The sequence below is a fragment of the Ambystoma mexicanum genome, chromosome 2q (genome assembly GCF_040938575.1).
Source record: "Ambystoma mexicanum isolate Mex_15411 chromosome 2q, UKY_AmexF1_1, whole genome shotgun sequence".
Taxonomy (NCBI): Eukaryota; Metazoa; Chordata; class Amphibia; order Caudata; family Ambystomatidae; genus Ambystoma; species Ambystoma mexicanum.
The window spans coordinates 111,791,344-111,818,659 of record NC_090924.1 but is presented as its reverse complement, the minus strand read 5'-3'; the positions used below and the strand labels follow the sequence as shown (position 1 = coordinate 111,818,659).

Below are 27,316 nucleotides of genomic sequence, written 5' to 3'. Positions count from 1 at the left end.
TCTGCTTTCGGTGGGTGTAGAAATCGTAGCAATCTTTGGCCGAGAACTGGATCTTTTCTTCCAGCTATTAATGGCCACTGCAGACGACTGAGGTTTACATCCTCATCCTTGTGCTGCTCAACAGCGCCCCCCGCCAATGGTTGACTACCTTAGTGGAGACCCGGTGGATGAAACACCCCTGTTTCCAGTGATGCTGTTTGTGGCCCCCCTCTACCTTGCTGTCCCCTGTGATGCTGTTGGGCCCTCCTCCACCCCCCTGTCCACAGTGTTGCTGTTTGTGCGCCCCTCCACCCCCCTGTCCCCTGTGATGCAGTTGTGCCCCTCCTCCTCCCCCCCGACCCCTGGATGCATTTTTGTGCCCCTACCCCCTCCGGCCCCCCATGACATTGCTGTGTGCGCCCCTCCCCCCTGCTGGTCCCCCCTCCCTTTTTCATTGCTGGAGTTGTCTTGATTCACAAAGGGTTCACCATCAATGACTTTTGCCAATGCCTGGATTGACTTTTTGGACACATTGACTCTTGGGGCATCACCCCCTCAACTCACTTGCTGGACCTTCCCTAGATCTCCCACTCAGGTTGGCCCTGAATCATGCTACGCCCATTGTCGTTGTGAATCCTTACCTACATTTTTTGTACCCTTGCAACATTATGTGCCTCACTGACCTCTGCAACTGTTTTCGCTCTCCCCTCTGCTTGTCTGCTCATTTCACTGATTTATACTTTGTTCTCTTCTCTCCATTCCCCCCTCTCTCCCTCTCCTTCCCCCTCTTACCTTTTTCTTTGCACTTACTCTATCTGAATGGTCCCTGGAGTTAGTATGATAGTAACTTTGTTTGTCTCCCCCCATCCTTACTTGTTTCTCCCCCTCCGCCTCCCCCTCCAGCACTATCTGAAATGTCATCAGGCCTAGTTGTCATGACCTACAGAACACGCCCCTTTTGGACTTCATGCTCCTTGTCTCAACGGGGCTTACGCTCCCAGGTACTCCCAACATGGCTGTCCACTGTGAAACACCTTCCTCGCTCTACACGTTGGACGTAGCGTGTTCCATTAATAGACCATGCCTCCCGCGGCTCCGCGCGTCTCAATGCTATTGCGAAGTAGCGACCAGACGTGTGCTCCATAGCTCACGGTATTGTTTTCCTTGGTTCTTTCCCTGCCAACCCCATTCCTAGTCCCTTTTCTTCCCTTCTTGATTCCTGGACTCGTGTGCTGAGTAGCGCACTCTGTTAATTTCCCAGATTCCTGGATCTTTGCATCCCGGAATTTTGAACACACGCTGGAGTCGGAAGAGACTCGTGCAGCCTTATTCAAGACCCGATCCGTCCGCAAGAAGGTATCGATCAAAAAATCCAGCAAAGATCGAACTCGGGTGAGAAGGGGGTAACTCCTTGATAGTTTGAGACGCCACCCGACCGAACTCGATATGGACATGGAAGCGGCCGTCCAGGACCTGATGCGTGGCATGCAGGAGCTATCAACCGAGGTGCAGAATCTAAAGGCGGACAACGCCGCTCTCAAACAATTAGTTCTATCCTGTGATTCTGCCATAAAAGAAAGTGTGTTGCTGGGTGGCATAGTGGACAAATACGATGGGTCGGCAAAAACCCTTCGCGGATTCCTGGATACATGTTTGGTCCACTTTACTTTTAAACCCTACTACTTTTCGACTCCCAGGGCTAAGGTGGGGTTCATAATTTCCCACCTTTCAGGAAACGCCTTAACCTGGGCTACGCCCCTCGTTAATTCCGGCGATGCTCTCCTAGATGACTATTTTGGGTTCATACAAGCCCTTAAGACCATGTTTTACCGTCCAGAGCTGGTCTTTAGTGCCCAGGAACACCTGTTAGACTTCCAGCAAGGATCCCAGGATATGCTCACCTATGTAACCCGATTCAAGCAGTTAGTCAAGGAAGCTGATTGGTCCCCTGAGGCGAGTTTTAACCTTTTCAGGAGAGGATTGAATGAGGAGATTAAGGATGAGTTGGCCAGAGTGGCTCGCCCAAACTCATTCCAGGCACTAATGGACCTTGCCATGCAAATAGATTTCTGTATCCAGGAAAGGAAGGCAGAGAAGAAGAAATCCAGAGGTAATCCTCCGAAAAGTGTCCTTTGAAAGTATCACCAAGATGGACACAAACCCAGGTTCAGTCTCTGAACCAGAACCCATGCAGATAGGAGCCTTCCGTGGACCTAAATCCCCGCAAGAAAGGATGAGAAGGATTCACACAGGGTTGTGCATGTATTGTGCCTCCGACAAACACTTGGTTAGGGAGTGTCCTCTAGCCCCTCCTCGGCGTTCGGGAAACGCCAGCTCCCGATCCTAGATGGAGCAGAGCTTCGGGAGAGAGACGTTTGCTCCACATCAATTCCATCCTTGAACTCTCCTGGACAAAACAATTTGGTGTTACTACAGGCCTTCCTCCTCCAAGAATAAGACCTATCCCATTCTGGCCTTGGTAGACTGCGGAGCTATGGGAATTTTCATTGATCAAGATTGGGTTGTTAGTCATCATATTCCACACGAAGCACCATGAAGCCACAAACCATCACCAAGAGCGGATTACATTCGACATCATTAAATCAGCTCATTACCCCATTGTATTGGGTATGCCCTGGTTATAGAAGCACAATCCGTATATCAATTGGACAGCAGGATCACTATTCCTAGGCTCAGAGTTTTGTATGTCCCACTGTCTGTTCCTGGATCCCTCCTCGACACCCCCTAAAGAACCACCAAGAGACCAGCAAACACCACTCATGGTTTCCAATATCATACAAGTCCCAGAGGCCTATCAGGGATATGCTGATGTATTTTCAACTGCCATAGTCCAGACCTTACCCCCTCACAGACCTGAAGACTGCGCCATAGATACAGATCCCTCAGCAGTGATTCCCTTCGGCAGAATGTTCATCCTTTCCGAACCTGAGAAAAAGGCCCTCCGAGAATACCTGGATACCAACCTTGAAAACGGCACCATAAAACCCTCAAAATCTCCAGCGGGTGCTTTGTTGTTCTTTGTTCCCAAGAAGGACACCAAGTAACTTAGACCTTGCCTCGACTATCGTGGCTTAAATCAATGCACCCTCAAAGATCAGTACCCACTGCCCCTGATCTCGGATATCCTGGAAGCTGTGAGAGGTGCCGTAATATTCACGAAGTTGGATCTCCGGGGTGCCTATCATTTGATCCGTGTCCGGGAAGGAGACAAGTGGAAAACAGCCTTTAGAACACCCTTTGGTCACTATGAATATCTAGTCATGTGTTTTGGACTAGCTAATGCCCCCGCAGTTTTTCAACGTTTTATGGATAGGGTGTTTTCTGACATGTTAATCCTCTTCGTCATTGTCTATCTGGACGACATATTGATCTTTTCCAAGGATCTTCTAAAGCATGATGAACATGTAAAGGCAGTATTACAACGACTCCGTGAACACAAACTTTTAGCCAAACCCGAAAAATGCTTGTTTCACGTTACTTCTGTTTACTACCTAGGATTCATCCTTAGCCCAAAAGGAATTGGTATGGACCCTTCAAAGGTAAAGGCCATGCTGACATGGCCCGCTCCCACGTCCGTGAAACAAGTTCAATCCTTCCTTGAGCTTGCCAACCTCTACCGGAAGTTCATAGCTACCTTTTCCGAGATCGTTCATCCGTTCTCTTGAAGAAAGATTTTTTTCCCGAGGGTAAAGTTGTGTTTTCCCTTCTTCTCCCATCTCCTAGAATATGTCTTAGGTGCTCGCCATCAGGTCTAGGGCCTTCCACATTTTCCAGGGTTGGGTTGTACAGAATTGTGTAGGCCCAAAGGGCGCGCACCTACTTGTTGGGTTTTGTGTTACTCTTAGTTTCCCGACCCCTCTATAATTTCATGATGTGTGCTTACCTATGCTAGCGCGCCCACATTTAGACAATGGGGGTAGATGAGTCCTTTTATAGACACATATACATAACAGTTTTTAAATATGTTTGGTATCTATGTAATACTGTGTATTGTACACAAGCACTTATTTGACCTGATAGTTATGTGTGACTTAAATAAAGTATATACTTTACAGTATATTAGTGTGGTGTATTTTGTGGAGGAATGTGTGTGGACTAACTGTACCTTTTGTGTCAACCTGCTACCGCTACCTGAGAGTCGCGCTGCCTTGTCACTCTGTACACGTTACCTATACTTTAGGAGAGGTTTGTCTTCTCTTCCTCGTTAGGGGTTCGCCCCAGTTAAGATAAGTGATTGTAGGGTTCTCAACAAAGAGTGGTACAAAAACTGTCTTGACAAAGACAAACCATGGGAGGAGAAGTAACTTAGTATAAATATGGCCAACCCAAGTTTCTGAGTTTGGTTTGTTTGAGCAATTTGTGGCTGCTGGTTTGAGGAGTTTGGAAGGTGCTAGAAGGGCTGTGGAGGAGATGAGGCTGGTGGAGGCGAGGAGGAGAGTAAAAGCCTGGAGTAGGTAGCAACATCAGGATGGTGTGGGAAGAGATTAATATATGTGGAAACATCAGGAGGAGGCTGTTTGGACTTAGAGGTGGTTGTGCTCGGAGAAGGTGGGGAAACCTAGAAGTAGGTGATATGATCAGGAGGAGGTAGAAAATGTTTGGAGGAGGTGGTAACTGCAGGGACTTCTGGTTTGGGGAGTAGCCAATAGTTTTAAGGAGTCTCGGTAGGACGTGGACATTCAGGAATGGATGTAGACCAAAGACGGAGGGCGTAAAAGCAGAGGAATATGGAGAGGAAAAGCGCAATAATAGAAATACTCTGGTGGGTGAAGTCTGCCGCAAGCTGGCTAGATGGTGGGAAGAGGAACAAGACCAGGACTGGGAGATTACCCTCGGCTCAGACAGAAGGGAAAGAAAACCCAGATGTACAACCCAGAAGGTGAGGAAGGGACCTGGGGTGTAGCAGTTGGCATGGGTGATACCCCTGGCTCCAACTCGAGCTGTATCAACAGCTACTTGACAAGATGCATCACAAACTAAAGGAAGAGCGTCAGAAAGCTGACCCAAGCCAGAACCATGCGAAGAGACTTTGCACTAGATAGTTGTGGTTACAGGACCCTGGAAAGACTGCCTCTAGTCAGCCTACAAGGATTCACTGCCACTCTGGAACAAGAATGGCAGTTCCCATGGTGAGCGACCTTGACTTCGTGGATGCAAAGACTTTTCAGTTTTTTTATTTCATTTACGTTTTGTGTGGAAGCTTTTTACCTGACAATAAATACCGTAAACTCCCTCTTCGAATGGGTTGTGTACTCCTCACGTATCCCTCAACTTATATGTATCTCGTCCAGATTTGCTGCTTCGGAAAACATTTTCTCGGCAGAGGGCGCTGTGCTCGATGTGGCGTCGACCCTTGAGGGTTGCCGTTGATTGTCAATGTCACCAGTAGTATAAATAGCTTGTTCAGCGCCTGTCGGCTTCGGTTCCTTTTTTCCAAAGGTTTTGCTTCAAGTAATAAAAGCGTGCTTCGTTTTTCTATGAAAAAATGTCTTCTTCTTAAACCCCTTCAATCCCTAAGTCGGGATTTAAAAAATGCTATGACTGCGGGGCGAAGATGTCGATAACTGACCATCACCTTGTGTACCTCTGGTGTGTCTGTTCCGGGCACCGTACCGTACCGTACCGATGACTGCGGATCCTGTCAGTCCATGACAGAAAATGCTCTCCGCGAACGCAGAGGTCAATTGGCGGTGGGAATGGGAGGCTTCGAAGTCTTCTTCGAAAAAGAGTAAAAAGTCTGGGCAGTCTTGAGACACCACTCTATATAAACATTCGAAGAAGTCTCGGTCGAGGAGTCGATCGAGACAATCTCCGTCTTCGTCGAAGAAGGCGAAGAAGAGACGCCATAGGTCTCTGTAAAGTAGTGAGCCAGAGACAAGAAGGTAAGGTAACTAATAGTATTTTATTCTTACAGCACACCAATGGTTAAATGGTTGGGTGCAACCGGTCTTCTCCTTAGCCAATTAACTTCAGTTAAAGTTCATAGCGCAAAACAAATAAAGGGCCTTCCAGGCTGCTCGAAAAAACAAACTCAAGGATTGCAATCTTTCTTGTCCACAAATGAAGTTCGTAAAGTTCAACTCAAATTTGTATTATTCCAACTAAATGCAGTTCGTAATGTGGAAAACACAGGAATGGCAGCCTTTCTTTGTCCGAAAACAGCCGTTTGTACCTTGAAAACCCCTGGAGTAAAATTCTCTTCTTTAAAGCATCATGTATTCAGGACTCGAGCGCTTTTACTCCACACCCCTGAATGGTTCAGAGCTTTCTTGTCCAAGGTCTGCTGCAGGTTCTCGGAGCCAGCCGTTCCACACTGGCCTTGGGCTGGAATTCAGTAAATAAACAAACTTTCCTTTTTACGCTGTTGTGACTCAGGCGTCTTCATCTGCTGTGCAGTCGGATTCGACTACAGGTCAGGTATGGGACACTCTGGTGAGATTTCCTTTTCCCTCTAATACGCCCACCGATATGGGGTACTGGCCTCGTACCATTCCGAGTCCACTCTGTCAGCTTCCTTCCACTCCTGCAAAACGAGAGACAAGTTGAGCTGTTTTCTGATGCTTTTAACCCCAGTGTGCCTCCTCCCCAGCAATTAGAGTCGGGCGTTCCCAGCCCTGGGCTCCTTACACCTGAGGCTAATTCACCTCCTCACAGCTTCAACTTCACAGAGTTAGCCTTGTATTTAACCCCCGACTGCCCGGAACCCCCATTATATGGAAACGTGGTTTTTCGTCTTCCTTGTCTGATTTCTATTCCCATTTTCTGGCTTTTGTTTTGATTATGTATCCGTTGGGGCATTCTGGGATATGTAGTTTGTGTCTTTTCTTTTCCCCTCATGTCTCTTAGATTTGTTTTGTCCGGTGTGATAGTTGATTGGTGGGGCATTCTGGGACATGTAATCTGGGTTTTAAATTGTTCACGCGTGTCTCTTAAACTTGTCATTATATGTTCCGGTGTGATATTAGACTCATACCCCTCCCTCCTGTTTTGTTCCGTAGTGGCCGCTACTGTTTCCCCATCACAGTCTCCCTCTTCTTCTTCCGATTCTTCCACAGACGTTATAAGGTGCCCGACTAGGTTGGAATTCCCCACATAAATGGGATGCCTTTAGATGGAAATTATGCATATCTTTGAGAATACAGCCTCGTCCCCCTCAAAAGAATCACTTAAGAGCCATGACCTGGTCGCTCCTCCGGATGACTCAGGGCATTCAAAGGCTACTTCGGCAAGGATGAGTAAGCCAGCTATTCGTTGAGACTCCCGATCCCACGAAAAGGCATCAAAGGTATCGACTCGGGAATCGATTCCTTCTCTGATACCATCGAAAAAGTTGAAAGCCATCGACGATTGTGTCGATGCCATCTGCGCGAGTGCTTCGATGCCAAAATCGAGGCCGATTGCTACCAAATCGACCCCTGTTTCGAAGCCGTCTTAGACGCCATCGACGGAATCTTCAACCCCATCGAAGCGTATACTGGTTCAGGAAAAAATATATAAGCCTGTACCGAAGAATTACTTTAAGCCATTGTCCTTCATAGATGAAGAGGAAATTGCTTCTGATGAGGAGACTTCACCCTTTGGGGTGCAATTTGGTACCCAAAATGTACCAGAAGAGCTCATTGACCCAGAGTCACTCCCTGCGGTCTGCTAGTGGACTTGATACATCTCCAGAATTGGAGTTTGGCAGGCCTGACCCGTCAGATCATGCTGATTCAGGTTATAGAAACCTTATGAACAGAGTCACAGAATTTATGGGGTGGAGTAGGGCTTCCTCAGCATATGATCAGGAAGACATGACGGATATCCTAGATCAGGGACCTCAAAAGGACCCTGTCCTACCATTCCACAAGGCCCTTCAGAGGAAGGTTGTGGCCAATTGGGAAGCCCCAGAATCTGGACTTGCTGTGAACAGGAATTTCTCAAGAAAGTATAGACCATCTAGCTCCGATCCAGACTACTGTTAAGTAAACAGGCGTTGATTAGATAATTAAGAGGTTTATTTAAGAATACACGACAGGCAGCAGACGCGACCCTGCAGTACAGCTGCTACCTTCAAACTGCCTACATCAAACCAAAACATTCTAAGTGGAACATTGCTCTGACATCATACAGAATTGTGAGACATCATACAGAACCGTGAGTGAGTATGGCCACATATTATAATAGAACATGCATAAACTTAACAACTACCTCACAAAACATCCTATGCCTCAGAATCTAGTAGTCCAGGCTGCAACGTCAACCAAACAATCAGCCTATCCCTCTATCCCCCCGTATAGAGACGACAAGAAGGTTGATGCATGAGCTCGCAAGGTCTTCACATTAGGCAGCATGGCTTTGAAGTCTACTAACGTCACATGTACTTTGGCCAGATTTTCTTACACCCTGTGGGACTGTGTTGCTATGGTGGCTGATCATATTCGGGAAGGCGACGAAAGGGAAGGCTTCCTGAATATAGTTAAGGATGGTAAGGAGGCGATGGGAGAGTGTCTCCAATCAGGATTGGATACTGCTGACAGCAATGTACTTTGCAGGTTTGTGTGGTTGAGAAAGTCAGGGTTTGCACCGGATGTGCAGGCCAGACTGCTCAACATGCTCTCACGAACCGCCAAATTCGCCCATTCTGGACTTCGTGGTCCATGATGTACCGAGGTGTGTACTCTGCGGTTCTACCACCATGGCCGACGCTTCCGAAACGCTGCACGCCAGCCTTTCCATGCTACGCTCAGCTTCCTAGAAAAAGGCCACGCCTCCGCAGCGCCGCGCGTCTCAACGCTACTGCTTGGTGTAGTTAGCCGTGCATTTCCGAAGTTTGCTTCACGCTCTCCTTGATACCTTGTTTCCTTCCTTCCTGGTACTCTATCGTTCCCATCCCCTTACCCTTTAATTTGTGGTTCTATTCCTGGAATTGCCTGGTGACTCCTTCGAGCTGACTCATCTTTATCCTGGTTCCTCGTCCTGGATACGGAACGCTTCCTAGTGAAAGGCTACAAACCTCACGCTGACTCCGAAGACCCGCGTCCAGGGTTATACAAGTCCCAGACAGTGAGAAAGAAGGAATCTACATCCAAGAAAGTCACAAGTAAGGAGGAACAGGTGAGAAGTGGAGAGGCTTGTGACACATGCCCTTCGACGGCTCGAGGTTGTTCGGCAGCAAGGCAGATGAGAGTTTGGAAAAGATGCAGACCTCCAAGGCGGCAGCTAAATCCCTTAGCACCTCAATTCGAAAACCTCAACACCCCTACTTGCGGTCATCTTACTGGAGGGGTTGTTCTTTTCGCTTCTATCCCTCAGTTGGTAGAGGAAGAGGAAAGGCCAGACAAAGGGGGCAAAAAGATTCCCTCGTGGTGGACGAGGAAGGGTTGCTAAATCAGCCCCAGCAGCGGCATCTTTGCCTTCAGCCACAGATGCAGCCGCCTCTAAGCCACTCTAAGGCCTTGACCCACAAGACGACGGTGGGAGGCAGAATCTCTCGGCATCTGAATGAATGGCAGAGCATTACTTCAGATGCTTGGGCACTGGAAACAGTAGCCTAAGGTTACTGCCTTCTGTTTCGAAAAAAAGTCCTCAAGATCATCCACCTGGAACCAACTCTGTCAAAACTCCAGATCTGCTCTTTGTGCAGGAAATTTTAACCCTGCTAGAGAAAGGTGCAATAGAACATGTACCTGTAGCGGAGAGGAACAAGGGTCAGTATTCCCCTTACTTTCTCATCACCAAGAAGGACAGAGGATTGAGACCCATCTTGGACTTGGGGAAACTTGAAGAAGTTAATCAGGAAGGACAAGTTCAAGATGGTTACCCTTTCTCAGATCCTTCAGGCTCTCCAACTCCAGACTGGTTGGTATCATTGGACCTTCAGGATGCTTACTTTCATGTGCCTATCCATCTCAAGCACAGAAAGTACCCGAGGTTCGCGGTGGGGGGTTCTCACTATCAGTTTCGAGTTCTGCCATTCGAGCTGACCTCCGCCTGAATGTTTTCACCAAGCTGATGGTGGTAGTCGCAGCAAGTCTCAGGAGAAGGGGGATTCACGTCTACCCCTACCTGGACGATTGGCTGATCAGGGCTTGCTCACCCGAGCAAGCCCGGGAACATCTCAGTATCACCTTCCACTTCCTTCACAGACTGGGCTTCTCTCTCAATTACAAGAAGTCCCATATGATACCATTCCAAAGACTCCAATTCATTTTAGCAGTCCAGGACACTTCCTCTGGGAAAGCCTTGCCTCCTGAGGAGAGAGCTCAACACATTCTATAGATGGTAACAAAACTCCAAAAGGCCCAGCATCTGCCGGCCTTCGATTTTCTGAGGTTGCTCGTCCTCATGGCATCCTGCATATTCCTAGTGCCAGAGGCCAGATTGAGAATGAGATGCCTTCAATGGGCCCTCAGGACTCAGAGTTCCCAATACTCAGGGAGTATGTCAGATTAACTGCAAGTTCCGAACAGAGTTGCTCAGGACCTTCGATGGTGGGCTTGCTGCAAAGACAACATTCTCAAGGGAGAATCTTTTTGGCAACCATGGCCCATGATAACGGTAGTGACGTTCCCTCACTAACAGGGTGGGGAGCCCACACCAACAAACTGACAATCAGCGGTCATTGGTCTCCATCAGTGTGCAAACTACACATCAACCTATTGGAGCTGAGGGCAATCAGATTAGCGCTCAAGGCCTTTCTGCCCTCTGTGCGGGGAAAGAATGTCCTGATAATGACGGACAACAGAGTGGCCATGTACTACCTCAACAAGAGAGGAAATGTAGGATCACTACCACTGAGCAGAGAGACAATGGGGCTCTGGTTCTGGGCTATACAAGAAGGAATCTCTCTATCGGCAGTTCACCTAGCTGGAGAGAAGAACACGGCGGTGGACTGTCTGAGCAGGCAGCGCACAGTCTCCCACGAGTGGGAGCTAGCTCAGCAAGTCCTTCAGGATATCTTCACCCTTTGGGGAACCCCTCAAGTGGATCTGTTCGCGACCGGTGTCAACCGGAAGTGCGAACTGTACTGCTAAAGGGAATTCCCCCCCCCCAAGAGGAGCTCTAGGAGATGCATTTGTGGTGGACTGGGAGTTTCCATTTCTGTATGCTTTTCCTCCAGTCCCTTTGATTCCTCACGTGATCAGGAGGTTGAGAAAGTTTGGGAATTCCATGATCCTAATTGCTCTGGAATGGGCCAGGAGGATGTGGTACCTGGACCTTCTGGACATGTCCATCTGCCCTCCAATTCGTCTTCCATACAGAGAGGATCTTCTCTCGCAGAAGGGAGGTCAGGTTCTCCATCCAGCCATCAAGACCCTCAACCTTCACGCTTGGTTTCTGAAAGGTTGAGGTACAAGGATTGGGACCTTCCAGATGACGTCATGGAGGTGTTGCTTTCGGCCAGAAGGCCAGCAACTAAGACTCTATACCGCTGTCGTTGGAATAAATTTTGCAGCTGGTGCAGAGAAAAGAATATCAAACCCTTTTCATGTGGTACACCTGCGGTGTTATCCTTTTTACTTTACTTGGCAAATTCAGGCCTTCAAGTTGGCACTATTAAGGGCTATCTCGCAGCGCTGTCAATCTTCAAGCACACTGCAGAGGAGCCATCATATTTCAAAATTCCATTAGTAATACAATACCTGAAAGGATTAACTAATGTTTATCCTCCAAGACCATTCCAAGTTCCCTTATGGGACTTAATTCTAGTTTTAAACTTCCTAAACGGTGCTCCATTTGAACCACTCCACTCTTCTTCATTGAAGTTTCTCACCCTCAAAACTTTCTTATTAATAGCATTAACATCTGCTAGAAGGGTTAGCGAGTTACAAGCCCTATCTTGTAAACCTCCTCATACAGTTTTTCATAAGGACAAAGTTGTTCTACAGGTGAAGCCTAACTTCCTCCCAAAGGTAGTTTCTGAATTTCACATCACTCAGAAGATTACTTTACCTTCATTCTATCCTCCTCTCCATCCGGGGAAAGAGGAAGAGAGACTACACAGGCTGGACCCTAAGCGAGCCTTGAGTTTTTATATCAGCAGACTTGCTAAGATTAGGCAAGCAGACCAACTCTTCGTAGGTTATGCAGGACATAAATTGGGATTACCAATAACGAAACAAACCATTTCCAGATGGATTATTTTGGCCATTCTGGAATGTTACAAATTGGCAGGGAATGAGCCCCCTCAAAATCTAAGGGCTCATTCGAACAGGGGTATCGCAGCGTCTTCAGCTCTCCAAAGAGGGGTACCAATTAGAGACATATGTGCGGCTGCCACATGGTCGTCCGCACATACCTTTACCAAATTCTATAGCCTGGATTCCTCCTCTAGTCAAGAGACTAGATTTGGAAAAGCTGTGTTACACTCTGTCCATTCTTAAAGGGTAACATGGCATCACTTACTCCCGCCTCCAATCACATACCACTGCTATGGGAGTCTATCTGTCACAATCCCTTCGAAGGACAAGTTACTTCTTACCTGGTAACGTTCTTTAGATGGGATGTTCCTCCGACGTATTCCTTATCGCCCCTCCCATCCATCCTCGCAGTAACATTTCCCTTGTGGTTGCAGCTTATGCTCCTTCAAGGGTAATAACCAATTCATGCAAAGACTATCTTACTCTTCAAAACGGAACTGAGCAACGGACGCTGCGTGTGGCTATTTATGGGCATGATGACGTCGGCGTCGATACGGTGGCTGTCGAGGAACAACTACTCGACGGACGTCGACGTGCAGCGCCCTCTACTGGGAAACAAGTTTTCCGAGGCCAGCAAGCTGGAGATACAATTATCATAGATGTCGGAGGAACATCCCAAATCGAAAGAACGTTACCAGGTAAGAAGTAACTTGTTCTTCTTGTGGCATAAACATCAGCCCCCAAGGTAAGTGAGTTGCAGGCTCTTTCATGCAAGCCTTCTCACACTATGTTTCATAAGGATAAGATAGTCCTCTGAGTAAAACCATAATTCCTGACGAAAGTAGTCTCTGACTTCCATTTGTTGCAGAATATAACACTTCCATCTTTCTATCCTGCCCCCTCATTTGGGCAAGGAGGAGGAAAGAGTGCATAGGCTGGACCCAAAAAAGGAGAATGGCGGAATGTCACCATGATGATCAACTTTTTGTCGAATACACCGGCCCGAAATTGGGGCTTGCAGTAACTAAACAAACAGTTTTCCAGTGGATTACACTGGCTATTGGCGAATGCTACAGGGCAGCGGGCAAAGACCCGCCGGAAGGGCTCCAAGCTCATTCCACGAGGGGCATGGCAACTTCTGCGGCTCTTCAGAGGGGTGTCCCTATAATTGATATCTACGCTGCGGCCACTTGGTCATCCATTCATACTTTTGTTAAGCATTATTTCTTAGAGTCCTCTTCCACTCAAGGAAGTTTTTTTGCTAAAGCAGTCCTTCATTCTATTCACAATTGAGGTAATTGCTTTGGGAGTTTATCAAAGATGAGGAATACCTGGGAGGACACAATCCATTTGAAGAACTAGTTACTTACCCCTGGTAACGTTCTTTCGACTGGATGTTCCTCCCACATATTTCTCATCACCCCTCCCAGCCTACCCCGCCATACAATTTGCGTGCATTACACTCTGCGTTTCCTGAGAGCATGCGGGCTGGGGTACGCCTGGTTAGTTCCTCGATTGATGGGAACGAAAAAACAGAACTGAAGCCAATGGGTGCTGCATGAGCTATTTATACTACTGGTGACGTCGATACTGGACGGCAGTCCTCGAGGGTCATCGATGCCACAACATCGAGCCCAGCGCCCTCTGGCGAGAATTTCTTTTTCAAAGCAGCAAAGCTGGACGAGATATGTATATCAAAGATGACGAATATGTGGGAGGAACACACAGTCGAAAGAACGTTACCAGGGGTAAGTAGTTTGTCCTCCTGAATCCTCTTATTTGTGCATTCCTCATTTCCTCTGTGACAGGACTTACTTCCCTCACTTTGTGATTGATTTCCTCAAAATCACTTTGGAACTGATTAACAACTTGATCCACCATTTTGAAGTCAATCAGAACTAATCTCTTGGTCATGAGGGCCTCTGTGGATGTCTTCAGCAGTAAATGTAGTGGTGTATGGCCCAAACCATGGGGAGAACAATGTCTGTAGGACCAGGGATCACCCAGGAGGAATAGGAATTCCTGAGTAAATGTTATAGCTCCACTTGGGCATCTGCCTTCTTTGCCGAGTCTGTGCAGTTTCCAGCCCAGCTCCCCAACTGCTGCAGGGAATAAAAGCATTGTGGTCTCAATGTCCAGCAAGACTGCAAATATCTATGAAAACATGCATGGTGTTGTGAACAGTCTGTGCTTTCATCCCATATGTTTACTGGGGTTGTGGAGTGGCTGACCTCCTGCCTACTTCTGGGCTCCCTGTGGTCTAACAAGCACAGATCGGTTGGTAATGGAAATGGAACCTAGGAGATCACCCACCACCTCCAAGTAACCCATCACAGCGTTTGTGGGCATACCTGCCCTCCTCCTTCCGGAGTACACCTTTTTACACAGCTGATCCCTCTAATCTGACTTTGGTACCACAGACACATATTCACAGGCACACTCTTAACATTCTTAAGATTAATGTACCTCATACAGCATGTGTTCATTCACTTGCAATGCCCCATACATCTACACACATTGAGACGAAAACTTGGGATATTCAGCAAGACTGCTCCATGTGTAGGTAAAAAACGAGACAGTAAGAAGTGAATGCATAGGCCAGATCAAGCTGTATCCTCAAGTTCATAAAGCTTTCTTCAGATATAATTTGTAAACTTTCCTCTGAGGTTACATTTACAGCATGCTCAGCATTAGATCATGTGTGTGCATGACACTTTCAACGTGACTCATTAAAACATAAACAATAATGTATGTTAGTTGGATCTTGTTTTTTTCATGTTTACTGAGTGTTCCAAGAAGGAAAACAAATAATGCCCGATAATGCAAAATATCTTCTATAACATAGATCTCAGCGGCTTTTATGTCGTCATTTTGTTGATGAAGGCTATGTGCATGTACTTGTGACAATGAATGAGCATTATAAAGCATATATATTTGAAGAGGGCTCATGGTTTACTTTTGTTCGATCTGCTAGGGAGAACATGTTCCTGGTTCTCACATGGAGCGCTCCTTTCAGGCTTCCTCCATCAACTGGCATCCATCCAAGCGCATCCTGGCTATAGGCTGGGAGACAGGTGAAGTGCTTGTGTTCAATGAACAGGAAAAGGAGCAGCACTCTGTTCCCATCACGCATTCAGCAGCAGTCACTGTCTTAGAATGGAGCCCCAATGGCAGTCGCCTGGTGTCTGGTGATGGAGTAAGTACTTAATTTAAAATATTTTATGCTAATGTTAACATCCAAATTGTGTTTGTTGGTTAACATCTTTCTTGCAGAGCGCTCAAATCAAAACACGTGTCAGTTTGATTGTTGTGTATTGCATCGATATATCAAATTTGCAGAATTTGGCATTTATTTTTTGTATTGTTTGGATGTATCAAATGTGCAGTTTGTAATGAAGCGCTTTCAAAATAGAAGGTTTAAGAGGTGGAAATTATTGGTTTACAAGGTGTAATTTTCAGGATGAATTATACAATTGATTAACCATTGTAACATTAACAGAGATCCGGTATTAAGGTGTGCTAATTAAGTGTGGCACATTAGGGGTTCATTGTGTCATGGCATGTATCCTAGACATGTTGCATCAACTTCGCATTGCTTTCAGGTTCGGTGCCCCAGATAATCATCAAAAGACTGCTTAAAGTTTTCATTGACCGCTCATGAAAAGGAAATTACATTCGCTTACTCAGACATGGACTACTAAAGTCTTAATTTAAAATGGTAAAATTGTGAACGAGCAGGCTTGGTTGCCCGAGGTGGCTCTCTGAAGGATTTGTTGTACCTAAACCGTAGAAGTGCATTGAAAACCTGCATCTTTTTTTGGAGCAAGTGGAACCTGCACTTATTTATTCTTGTTTCTTATTTTGACTTAGTGTAATAAATGACTGCTAAACACCCTATATCAGTGGCACAATTTGGCCCACAGTACCTCTTAGTGTACCTGCTGTGACTCTCTAGCATTAGGATAAAGCATAGCAGGTGCCCGTGGTGTGTGACTTGTACAACTTTAGAGTTGCAGGCACACGCCACATTGTTGTCCTGCCACAAAGATGAGAGGGGTCCAATTTATCACAGTGGGAGAAATCAGAGCTTTATACCAGGAAAGCATGAACAACAAAACACACAGTTGGTCACTAGTAGTAAATCTAGTGCAAAAGAGCTAAAGGACTGTCCACTTTAGATTGAAGCAAAAAGTTTGCCTTTAGCCACAGATGAGGGTGTAAGTCGGGAGAGGGTAGGGTGTCGAGGAGAAAACAGTTAAATAACCTGCAAGACTATTATATAGTGCTAGGGTGTAAATGCAGAAGGCTGTGGTGTAAGATGAAATGTTATGCTGTGAGTGAGGGAATGCTTGATTAGGGTTCTAAACCTAGGCAGTTGGAGAGCCCCTACCTGGGTGATGGGAGCCAGTGTCTGTTCTGCTGCGCTAACTCAATGTAAAATGAGTATCTATAATAAAGTAACTACTGGAACTTAACTACAAGCCTAAGGAAGCCACCTTATTTCACAGATCCTACCAGATTATGCCAGCAAAAAATCTAAACATACAAGAGAAATGTTCTTGAATAAAGCAGCACTTCGAATGGATTGTGTCCTCCCACGTATTCCTCATCTTGGATTTACCTTCAGCTTTGCTACTTTGGAACATTTTTTTCTTCTCTCCACCAGAGGGCGCTCCTCTCGAGGCCGTGGCATCGATGTCCCTCAGCGGCATCCGTCGAGCACCGATGTCATCCGCTGTATAAATGCTTTGAGCGCGTCCGTTGGCTTCAGTTCCGTTTTTCCATTAGCTTCGCTTCGGATAGTTACAAACAGCGCTTCAGTCTTTCGTGAAAAGAAAATAATGTTGTCTTCATCGAACCCTTCCACACCGAAGACTGGTTTTAAAAAATTTCTAAAATGTGGGAAGAAAATGTCTTTAACCGATCCACACAAAAATTGCCTCTGGTGCCTCGGTTCTGACCACCGAATTGAAGACTGCGGTTCATTCCAGTTGATGACCCATAAGGCCTTAAAAGAACGCAGAGGTAAATTGGCGATGGGGGAGGGTTCATCGAAGTCTACTTTGAAGGGAAAAGACTCAGCTGAGTCTTCGGTAAAACATCATAAAAAATATAGATCGAGGAGTAGATCTGGGAAGTGTTCTTCTTCGTCCTCTAAAAAGACAAAGAAAAGACATCACTGATCTCCCTCTTCTTCCTCGACGTCATCTGAGGAAGTGATAGCATGCCCTTCGAAGCATGACTCTCCGAGTAAATGGGAAGCCTTTAGAGTTTCCATGTTAAAGATGTTTGAGAACGCGGCCCAGACCCCCTCAAAAAAGTCTAAAGAAGACCATGCTCCTACTAACGAGAAACGTGATGGAGGAAGGTCCAAAACAAGAAAATCAGACAAAACGTTGTCGACGGTGTTATCCAGGGACTCTTCCCGGGCACCTAATGAAAACCGGCCAGTGCATAAATCGGAGGTAGAGTGAAATACAATGGCATCAAGCTATCATACGCCATCAAAGTCTTCGAAGGCTCTCGAGTACAAGGCGTCGACTACTTATTCTAAAAAATTTAAGTCGAGTACACAGTCGACATCTTCGAAAGCTCCATCGACAGTGTCAGTAGTTTCTACAACTCCCTCGATGAGTGCTTCGAAATCATCAAAGGCTCCCTCGACAACATCGAAGGTTGTTGAAACTGCATCAGCGCCATCGACGTTTTCGTCGACGCCCAAACCTATAACAAGGGAAAAACCGGTATTACCCGAACGTTTTTCACCCTGAGAGTAGACATGATTTTTTTAGGACCATTTCATCTATTTACGAGGGAGAATCATCAGCAGATGAAGAAATTACCTCTGCTGGTGTTAAATTTGGCACAAGGCCAGCTCCAGAGGAATTGCTTGATCCTCAATCCAAAATACAGGATTTGCAGGAATGTTTACAAACAGCAAGTGGTCTGGATACCTCTCCAGAGTACGAATTTGATAAGCGAGACCCATCAGAACAAACTGATGCGGGATACAGAAAACGAATGAATAGAGTTACTGAATTTATGGGATCGGGTAGAAATTCACCAGTCTATGAAGATGATGATATGACTGACATTCTGTCAGGAACACCTCAGCAAGACCCCATTCTTCCATTTCATATTGCCTTGCAAAGGAGGGTTAACTCTGCTTGGGAACACCCTGAAGCCATTCCGGCAGTTAATAAAAAATTTGTAGCAAAATATAGGCCCTGTAATTCTGATCCAGAATATCTAAGCAAACATCCATCACCAAAAAAAAGTCTGGTAGTTCAAGCAGCTACTTCCACTAGAAATACTGAATACCCCACAATCCCTCCAGATAGGGATGACAAAAAAGTAGATGCATGGTCTAGGAATATTTTTACATCAGGCACTTTGTCTTTGAAATCCACTAATGTTTCTTGCACCTTGGCAAGGTCTACATATACCCTGTTTGACTGCATGTCAGCTGCAGCTCAACATATCCCAGAAGGTGAAGAACTTGATGGCTTTCTAGCCATAATAAGGGATGGAAAGGAGGCTTCGGGAGAATGCCTTCAGTCAGGTTTGTACACACCTGACAGTATCAGTAGGTCCATGGCAACTAGCACAGTACTACATAGATTTGCGTGGCTAAGGAAGTCGGGTTTTGCGTCGGACGTGCAATCCAGGCTTCTTAATATGCCATTTGACGGCTCGAGGTTGTTTGGCAGCAAAGCGGATGAAAGTTAGGAGAAGCTGCAGACCTACAAAGCGGCGGCTAAATCACTCAGTGCCGCTATAAGACAACCTCAGCAACGCCCCTACCCAGGCTCATCTTCCTGGAGGGGTCGTCCTTTTCCTTAGTATTCCTCAATTGGAAGAGAAGAGGACCGGCCAGTCAAAGTGGTCAAAGAAAATGTCCTCGGGGGCGAGGAAAAGTGCTACATCTGCCCCAGCAGCGGCATCTGTCCCCTCAGCCGCTGCTGCAGCAAAACCACTCTTGAGGTTTTGACCCACAATACCCGGGTGGGAGGCAGGATCTCACAGCATCTGAAAGAGTGGCGAGGCATTACTTCAAATGCTTGGGTGCTGGAAACAGTATCCCAAGGTTACTGCCTTCCCTTTCTAAAGAAACCTCAGAATCACCCACCGGGATACAACTCTGTCAAACATCCAGATCTGCTCCTGTTTCAGGAAGTTTTAACCCTGCTACAGAAAGGTGCAATAGAACATGTACCTGTAGCGGAGAGGAACAAGGGTTGGTATTCCCCGTATTTCCTCATTCCAAAGAAAGACTGAGGACTGAGACCCATTTTGGATTTGAGAAACTTAAACAAGTTCCTAAGGAAGGACAAGTTCAAGATGGTCACACGTTCTCAGATCCTTCATGCTATCCAACTCCAGGATTGATTGGTATCATTGGACCTTCAGGACGCTTACTTTCATGTGCCAATCCATCTCAAGCACAGAAAGTACCTGAGGTTTGCGATTGGCAATTCTCATTATCAGTTTCGGGTTCTGCCTTTCGGGTCAACCTCTGCCCCAAGAGTTTTCACCAAGTTGATGGCGGTAGTGGCAGCGAGTTTCAGGAGAGGGGGGAGTCATGTCTACCCCTATCTGGACGATTGGATGATCAGGGCACGTTCTCCAGAACAAACCCAAGATCATCTGTCCAAGACATGTCACTTCCTTCACAAACTAGGATTTTCTCTGAATTTAAAAAAGTCAAACATGATACCATCACAGAAACTCCAATTTATTGGAGCAGTACTGGGTACTTGCTCGGGCAAAGCCTCGCCTCCCAAGGAGAGAGCTCACCACATTCTGCAGATGGTAACAAAATTCCAGAATGCCCAGTATCTTCCGGCCTTCGTTTTTCTCAGGTTGCTCGGTCTAATGGCATCCTGCATTTTTCTGGTGCCAGAAGCCAGATTGAGAATGAGATCCCTTCAATGGGCTCTCAGGACCCAATGGTCCCAATTCTCAGGGGAAATGTCAGATATGTTGCAGGTTTCAACCAAAGTAGTGCAGGATCTACAATGGTGGGCCTGCAGACATCATATCCTCAGAGGAGAATCTTTTTGGCAACCATGGCCAGAGATAACAGTAGTAACGGATGCCTCACTCACGGGGTGGGGAGCTCACACCAGCGGATTGACAATCAGCGGTCGCTGGTCTCCATCGGAGTCCAGACTACACATCAACCTTTTGGAGCTGAGGGCAATCAGACTAGCGCTGAAGGCCTTCCTGCCCTCTGTATGGGGAAAGAATGTCCTGATAATGACGGACAACACGGTGGCCATGTACTACCCCAACAAGAGAGGAGTAGGGTCACTACCGCTGTGCAGAGAGGCAATGCAGCTCTGGTTCTGGGCAATTCAAGAAGGGATCTCTCTATCGGCAATTCATCTAGCTGGAGAGCAAAACACAACAGCGGACGCTCTGAGCAGGCAGAGCACAGTCTCCCACGAGTGAGAGCTAGCTCAGGACGTCGTTGCGGAAATCTTCACCCTTTGGGGAACGCCTCAAGTAGATCTGTTCGCGACCCGTGCCAACCGAAAGTGCGAATTGTATTGCTCAAGGGAATTTCCCCCGAGAGGAGCTCTGGGGGACGCGTTTGTAGTGGATTGGGAGTTTCCACTTCTATACGCATTCCCTCCAGTCCCTGTGATCCCTCAAGTAATAAGGAGGTTGAGAAAGTTCAGGAAAATCATGATCCTAATTTCCCCGGATTGGGCCAGGAGAACATGGTACCCCGACCTTCGGACATGTCCATCTGCCCTCCAATACGTCTTCCAAAAAGGGTGGATCTTCTCTCAAGAGAGAAAGGTCATGTTCTCCTTCTGGAGGTCAACACTCTCATCCTTCACGCATGGCTTTTGAGAGGTTGGGATATAAGGATTGGGATCTTCTGGATGACGTGATGGAGATTATGCTTTCAGCCAGAAGACCAGCAACCAAATCTCTGTATGTGTCTTTGGAACAAGTTCAGTAACTGGTGCAGAGAAAAGAATGTGGATCCATTTCAATGTAATATTCCCACAATTTTATCTTTTCTATTACATTTAGCTAATCTGGGGCTCCAGGTTGGTACGTTAAAGGGATACTTAGCAACCCTGTCCATCTTCAAGTGCTCGACAGAGGAAGAATCTTACTTTAAGATACCGTTGATAATTCAATTTTTAAAAGGTCTAAATAATGTGTTTCCACCAATACCTTTTCAAGTTCCTGTATGGGATATGAACTTAGTTCTGAAATTCCTCACATGCATTCCATTTGAGCCTTTATATTCTTGTCCGCTAAGGCTCCTTACTTTGAAAACAATACTTCTTGTGGCATTGACATCAGCCCGTAGGGTGAGTTACAGGCGCTTTCTAGCGGTCCCCCTCACACTATCTTTTATAAAGACAAAGTAGTTCTTAGAGTTAAACCATCATTTTTGCCAAAAATTGGTTCGGATTTTCATCTGTCAGAAAAGATAATTTTGCCTACTTTTTACCTTCCTCCTCACGCATGTAAGGAAGAGGAATGGCTACAGAGACTAGACCCCAGAAGAGCTCTTAGCTTCTACATCTCAAGATTAGCAAAAATACGTCAGTGTGATCAACTTTTTGTGGGGTACACTGGCCGCAAATTGGGACTTGCTGTAACTAAACAAACATTATCTAGATGGATAATCTTAGCTATAACAGAATGCCATAGATTGGCTGGGAAAGAACCATCAGATGGACTGAGAGCTCATTCGACTAGGGGCATGGCAACTTCAACAGCACTAAAAAGGGGTGTCCCTGTACAAGATATTTGTGCAGCAGCCACATGGTCATCCATGCATACTTTTATAAAACATTATGCCCTAGACTCGACTTCTTCACAAGGAAGTCTATTTGCTAAATCTGTACTCCATTGTGTACACGATTAGAAGACATTCTGTACTCCCACCTCAAGACAAAACTGCTTTGGGAGTCTATCTAAAATGAGGAATACATGGGAGGACACAATCCATTCGAAGAGCAAGTTACTTACCAACTGTAATATTCTTTCGATTTGATGTTCCTCCCACGTATTCCTCATCGGCCCTCCCAGCCAACCCCACAGTACAGTTTACGTGAGTTACACTCTGAATTCTTTTAAGACTTGGGTCAAAAGAGGCACGCCATTAATCACAATCCATGGGCTAAAATATACATAAAAACAGAACTGAAGCCAACGGGCGCGCTCGAGGCATTTATACAGCGGATGACGTCGGTACTCGACGGATGCAGCCGAGGGACATCGACGCCGCGGCCTTGAGAGGAGCGCCCTTTGGTGGAGAGAAGACATTTTTTTTCCGAAGCAGCAAAGCTGAAGGTAAGGATACAGCTAAGATGAGGAATACGTGGGAGGACACAATCCAATCGAAAGAACGTTACAGTTGGTAAGTAACTTGTTCTTCGAACTAGATGTATTTGCACACTGACTTATAAGAAGAGGAGCTATTTAACTGAATAGCAAAGTTTGGTGGAAATGCATGAAGGATATGTATCGATGAGACAGATCTCCCTCCACCCCCTACATTTCATGTTTTTGTAAATGTGAACCTGCAATGGATAGTATCCTCTTTTAGATTCCCCATCGTTTGAAATTTCTTAAGCCTCAGACCGGATACAGCAGTCTTTAAATAGCCACGAGCAACCAAGGGATGCCTGTGTGGCTTCATTACTATATCCACCACGGCCACTGGTGCCAGATTTAAAATAACTGGTAGATTTCGGAAACCATGCTTGCCTGCATTCCTCTGCACCACAGTCTTTCTACCATCCTTGAAGATTTCAGTGTTCAAACCTTGCAACAATTTTAAGTAGCAGATTTTAGTCTTGATTCTGCACTGGCACTGTGTAGGGTGCCTGGGCATGAAACAAAACACCAATGACTGACCACGGAGTTGAAGTCCATCCATGAACTATTTGCCTCAGATTTCACCGTTCTCCATAAAGTAGGGACAGGGGGTGTTGGTCTCGCTCCCTCCAACTCTGGAATAAGTTAGCACCTCTGAGGTGAGGCACAGAGCCTTCCCTGCTTCCAGAAATTGATTTGGAAAATTAGAACTACTGCAAGACATCATATTCCAGAAGCACGTCGTCGTCTTCTCTATGCCAATGTTTATCTGAATCCGTGAGGTGCTACCACTGGACCCCCTTTTGGTGGGGTTCAAGCACAACCCTGAAAAGAAATGGATCCCTGTTAATACAGAAGGGAATGTTCCACTCTAAAAAAAATCCTCCTCTTTGCCATTTAGCAGTAAAAGACTGGGGTGCTTTATACCCCTGTTGATCCATTGGTCGAAAGTGCTGTCAAGCCTTGAACATAATCCTATATTCTTTCAGGGTCAGTCTTTCGCCTGCCATTGTCCTGTGTGCTGCACAGACTCAGTTCCCTCTGCTGCCTACCCTGACACTAATAAAACTTCCGGTGTCCAGTTTGAGAGGTGATACTACCTATACTACCTATCTCACCTCTTGTCAGTGTCTCCAAGCAGCAGTTTTCAGCCCACTTGAAGTTGTTGTTTTTTTGTTTTTTTTTACAGTAAATGATTCTGAAGAGGAGTTCCTTCTTGGCCAGGGAAAAGAAAATGTCACCCAAATCCAGACTTCCATAAATTTACCTGGGGTTGATGTTTACTGGATACATCCCCATCTCCTAACTTTAGGTTCAATTATTTATCTACTGGTTGTTAAGCAAGTTTTTGTTAGCAGATAACCCTTTGGCCATTCTTGCAGTGGATGCCAATCAGGAGGCCCACCTTTTTGCAACAAGAGAGCCACAACTTGGGTTCAGTCGGCCACCATGACACGCTTCCTGATCTGAACATAGTGGATTTTTCCTTTTTTAAACTTGCAAACGGAGTCCGGGCTCCAGGGTCAATCCCAATTAATGAATAATGAAATAATGGCCCACACATAATAACAAGTTGAATTAAAGGTCAGACACATTTGGTGGAGCTTGACCCATTGGTGAGCATGCAATCTTTAATAGATATGTCAACTGGTAAACAGAACTAATAAATTTAGCACTTATTGGGGCAATTTCTCGTGTAGCTTGCCCATAAAAAGAAGTACAAGCCTCAGTTCTGTGAGGGTGTAAGCATTAGTACATACATTGACTATGCCGAATAGGCCTGTTCATAGTAAAAACCCTAAGGGTTGATTGAGCTCATAAGCAGGTAGGATCCTGAAATTAACAGACCCCAAATTCTGTAAAACCCAGACCCTGATGGCAGCTGCAAGACCACCGGCCCAAACTAAAGAAGCTTGCAACATTGGAGAACCCAGATTGGCAAAGAGGGAGAAAACCTGTCCTAAAAGTGCCTATGTAGGGGGAAGAATTCCTACTCTGATAACCTTCAGGGCAAGAGAGGTACGATGGAGGGCTTGACCCATTAGCTATTTCAATGCCATCACATCTCTGGGTACAATGTGATATTGGGATTGTTTAACAGGACCAAAACAAACACAAAGAAAAACATAAACACAAATGCCAAGACAAAAATAATGGACCGTGCCTTGCCACTTGCATATCCATAACGCTACGAGTAACATGGAAACATGAAGGACACTGCCATGGAGGTGAACGGACCAGGAGTTTGTGATTTATCTTAAGTTAATGAACTTGACGCTTTCCTTTTGGAGTAGGCTCTTCACTCCTGCTCTCTCCGTTGTCGTAGAATTGCCCTCTTTTCAGTTGGCTGTGTACCTTGTAGGCATTCATCCAATCCTGATATTCCACCTCCCACCGCATCCTCCAATGTGTTATCCCTCTGCTCTATTTCGGTCCTCCTCTTTGGCACCTGGTGTAGATCTGCCCCCACTAGGGTCACTGCCACACCCACGTTTTGAGTTCTGTTATCTTGCAAAGTTCCAGTTTTCAGTATGGCTTTCAATACAACTAGAGCTGAGAGCCCAATATCACCAGGGCATCCATGATCGCACAGTCAGCCAAGGTCTTAGTGTTTGTTCCTATCACAGTCTTAGAACTGGCCTGGGACTGCAGAAGTGAATTGGATAGAATCACTGCCTCAAAACCCTTTGTTATTCCAACCACTGTTTGTGTTAGGGTAGTTGTGTTACCCCATGCTGCACCCTTAAGCAGGAGTCACAGTTAAAGTCATGCTCCCTGGTGCAATGGTGCAATGGCTAGGAGATGACAGCTCCAAGTCCACTTCAGCTGCTAAGTCTCAGCACCCAGCAGTCTCGAAGACAAGCCTACACTTGCACTTACATCAATCTTGCGCTCCCCACTTGACTACCGGCTGTCAGGTATCCCTGCCCAGCAAGGCTTCTATTGAAAAGAAACTTGTGGGGTTCAAGCAGGAGCCACTGTTGCAGATTCCAACTGCTTCATGCTGTGTTGCCGTCTGACTCTGCACCTCCTCTCGCTGGATCCTGCAGGCAGCCAATCCCCTGCAATCCTGCAGACCAGATCAGGCAGCCCCAGTGGCAGTATGTGTAGTGCTCCAACACCCCGATGGTCGACAACTTCACCTCTTGACCTATGTTTCTCTTTTCACTGTGCTGCATCATACCCACTCACTCTCCCCCAGGGCAGGAGCCCTCAAGACCTAGAAGCAGCTGGGCTGAGCTGCATCGACCGCCGAAGAAGTCGTCTTGCTGCAGGGTCAGCTAGACCTCGATGCAAACTGTGTCCTACGTGCACAATATGCCCTGTGATGATCGTGAATGACCCAACCTACCTACAGAGATTGGGGGCATTCTACAGAGCCTGAATACCCCTTCCATGAGCTCTGCATGAGGCTCCGTCCGCCATTTGCCATGAGGAGCAGCTGATCTGCTCAACGCGATCTTAAGATGGCCGCCGCCCGAAAACACCCAGCTTTGTTTACCTTGGTTGCCTAGCAACCCTTCTCCGTAGAGCTTATAGGCTAAAAGGCAAGCCGGCCCACCACGCCTAAGGCCCACGCAGCACAAGGCCCCTCCTGTCTGCACCTGTCCGCACCGGCGGCACTGCGCTGGACACTGTACACTATATACTCAACACCATCGCCGTCATTGTCATAGGGTGTACCCTTATCAGTGACTACATCTACTCTTGGTGCGCCGCTCAGAGCCACACCTCACACGTGCGCTGCCCGTGGCCTCCCAGACTGCGCCCGAGTTTGAACGAATATCAGAAACCGGTACTAAATATATATTGTGATCCTCTACAGCGATTACTTTTACCAGCCTTAACGGCAATCAAACACTATGGCAAGTACTATTGCACCATTATATCCGGTGTGTAAACAATGTTACTAGTATTGTCTCCATCCACCTTACGGCGCTTGAGCCTACTTCTGGTAAGATTACTGATACTACGTCGAAACTGTATGGGGATTGTAACTGAACTCCTTGTGTATCTGCTCCTGTAGTCTGTTTTACATTGCTTGCGCCCTCGTCATTGAACTATGATTATGCCTCACGCCTATTTGCTTCAGCCTGTCTACCTATTTGAATTGTGCCCTCTGCTAAATCATGATAGCGCTTCCTGCCCAATTGCCTTAGCCTAACGTTGGATCTTACTATGCTAATTGTGCCTCCTACTAACTTGTGATAGCGCCGAATGCCCTAGCCTAGCATTGCCAACTTTCTGATTGTGCCCACAGCTAAACTGTGCCTATGCTGGAGTTCACTATGCTAATTGTGCTTCCTGCTAATCTATGATAACGCTGAATGCCCTAGCCTAGCATTGCCAACCTTCCCGATTGTGCCTACTGCCAAACTTTGCCTATGCCCTAGCCCACTTAACTTTAGCACTCCTAAAAATGCACTTTACTAGGAGCCCACTGACCCGCATTATTCTTGCTCTAGCCACTATTTTGATAGCAAACATATTGGCTAACTACCGCCTCCATAGCCCCCCCATCACTATGCCAGCATTACACCCACCTTGTACAAACTTAGATAAATCTACCAAACCAACCATGCAAGAACTAATGATATCACAACCATGCATGACCTCTGATAGAAATAGTAGACTCCGTGCAAGATTGTCCAAATTGTATGAACCCCTAGCCAGAGCGCTAGTATCCGGCAACAATAGATCTACCCCTATACCTGCCACCGATACTTATAAATCCAAAGGCAACCCACTACAAACGACACAGAATTCGTCATCAGCTGGTCCACCCTGCCACACCCTGAAAGGAGTTTTAATAAATGCCAGATCTTTGGTCGCCCATGCCA

General features: G+C 46.4%; 1 protein-coding gene across 2 annotated transcripts in view; it reads left to right on the top strand.

The window, feature by feature from the left end:
• Nucleotides 1-27,316, top strand: part of IFT140 (intraflagellar transport 140) — a 2,226,364-nt gene that overhangs the window by 187,999 nt on the left and 2,011,049 nt on the right. For both annotated transcript variants that reach the window (XM_069646971.1, XM_069646972.1), the window contains exon 3: nt 15,097-15,318. In XM_069646971.1, the coding sequence (XP_069503072.1) occupies nt 15,097-15,318 (222 nt within the window). The remainder of the gene's footprint in view (nt 1-15,096; nt 15,319-27,316) is intronic.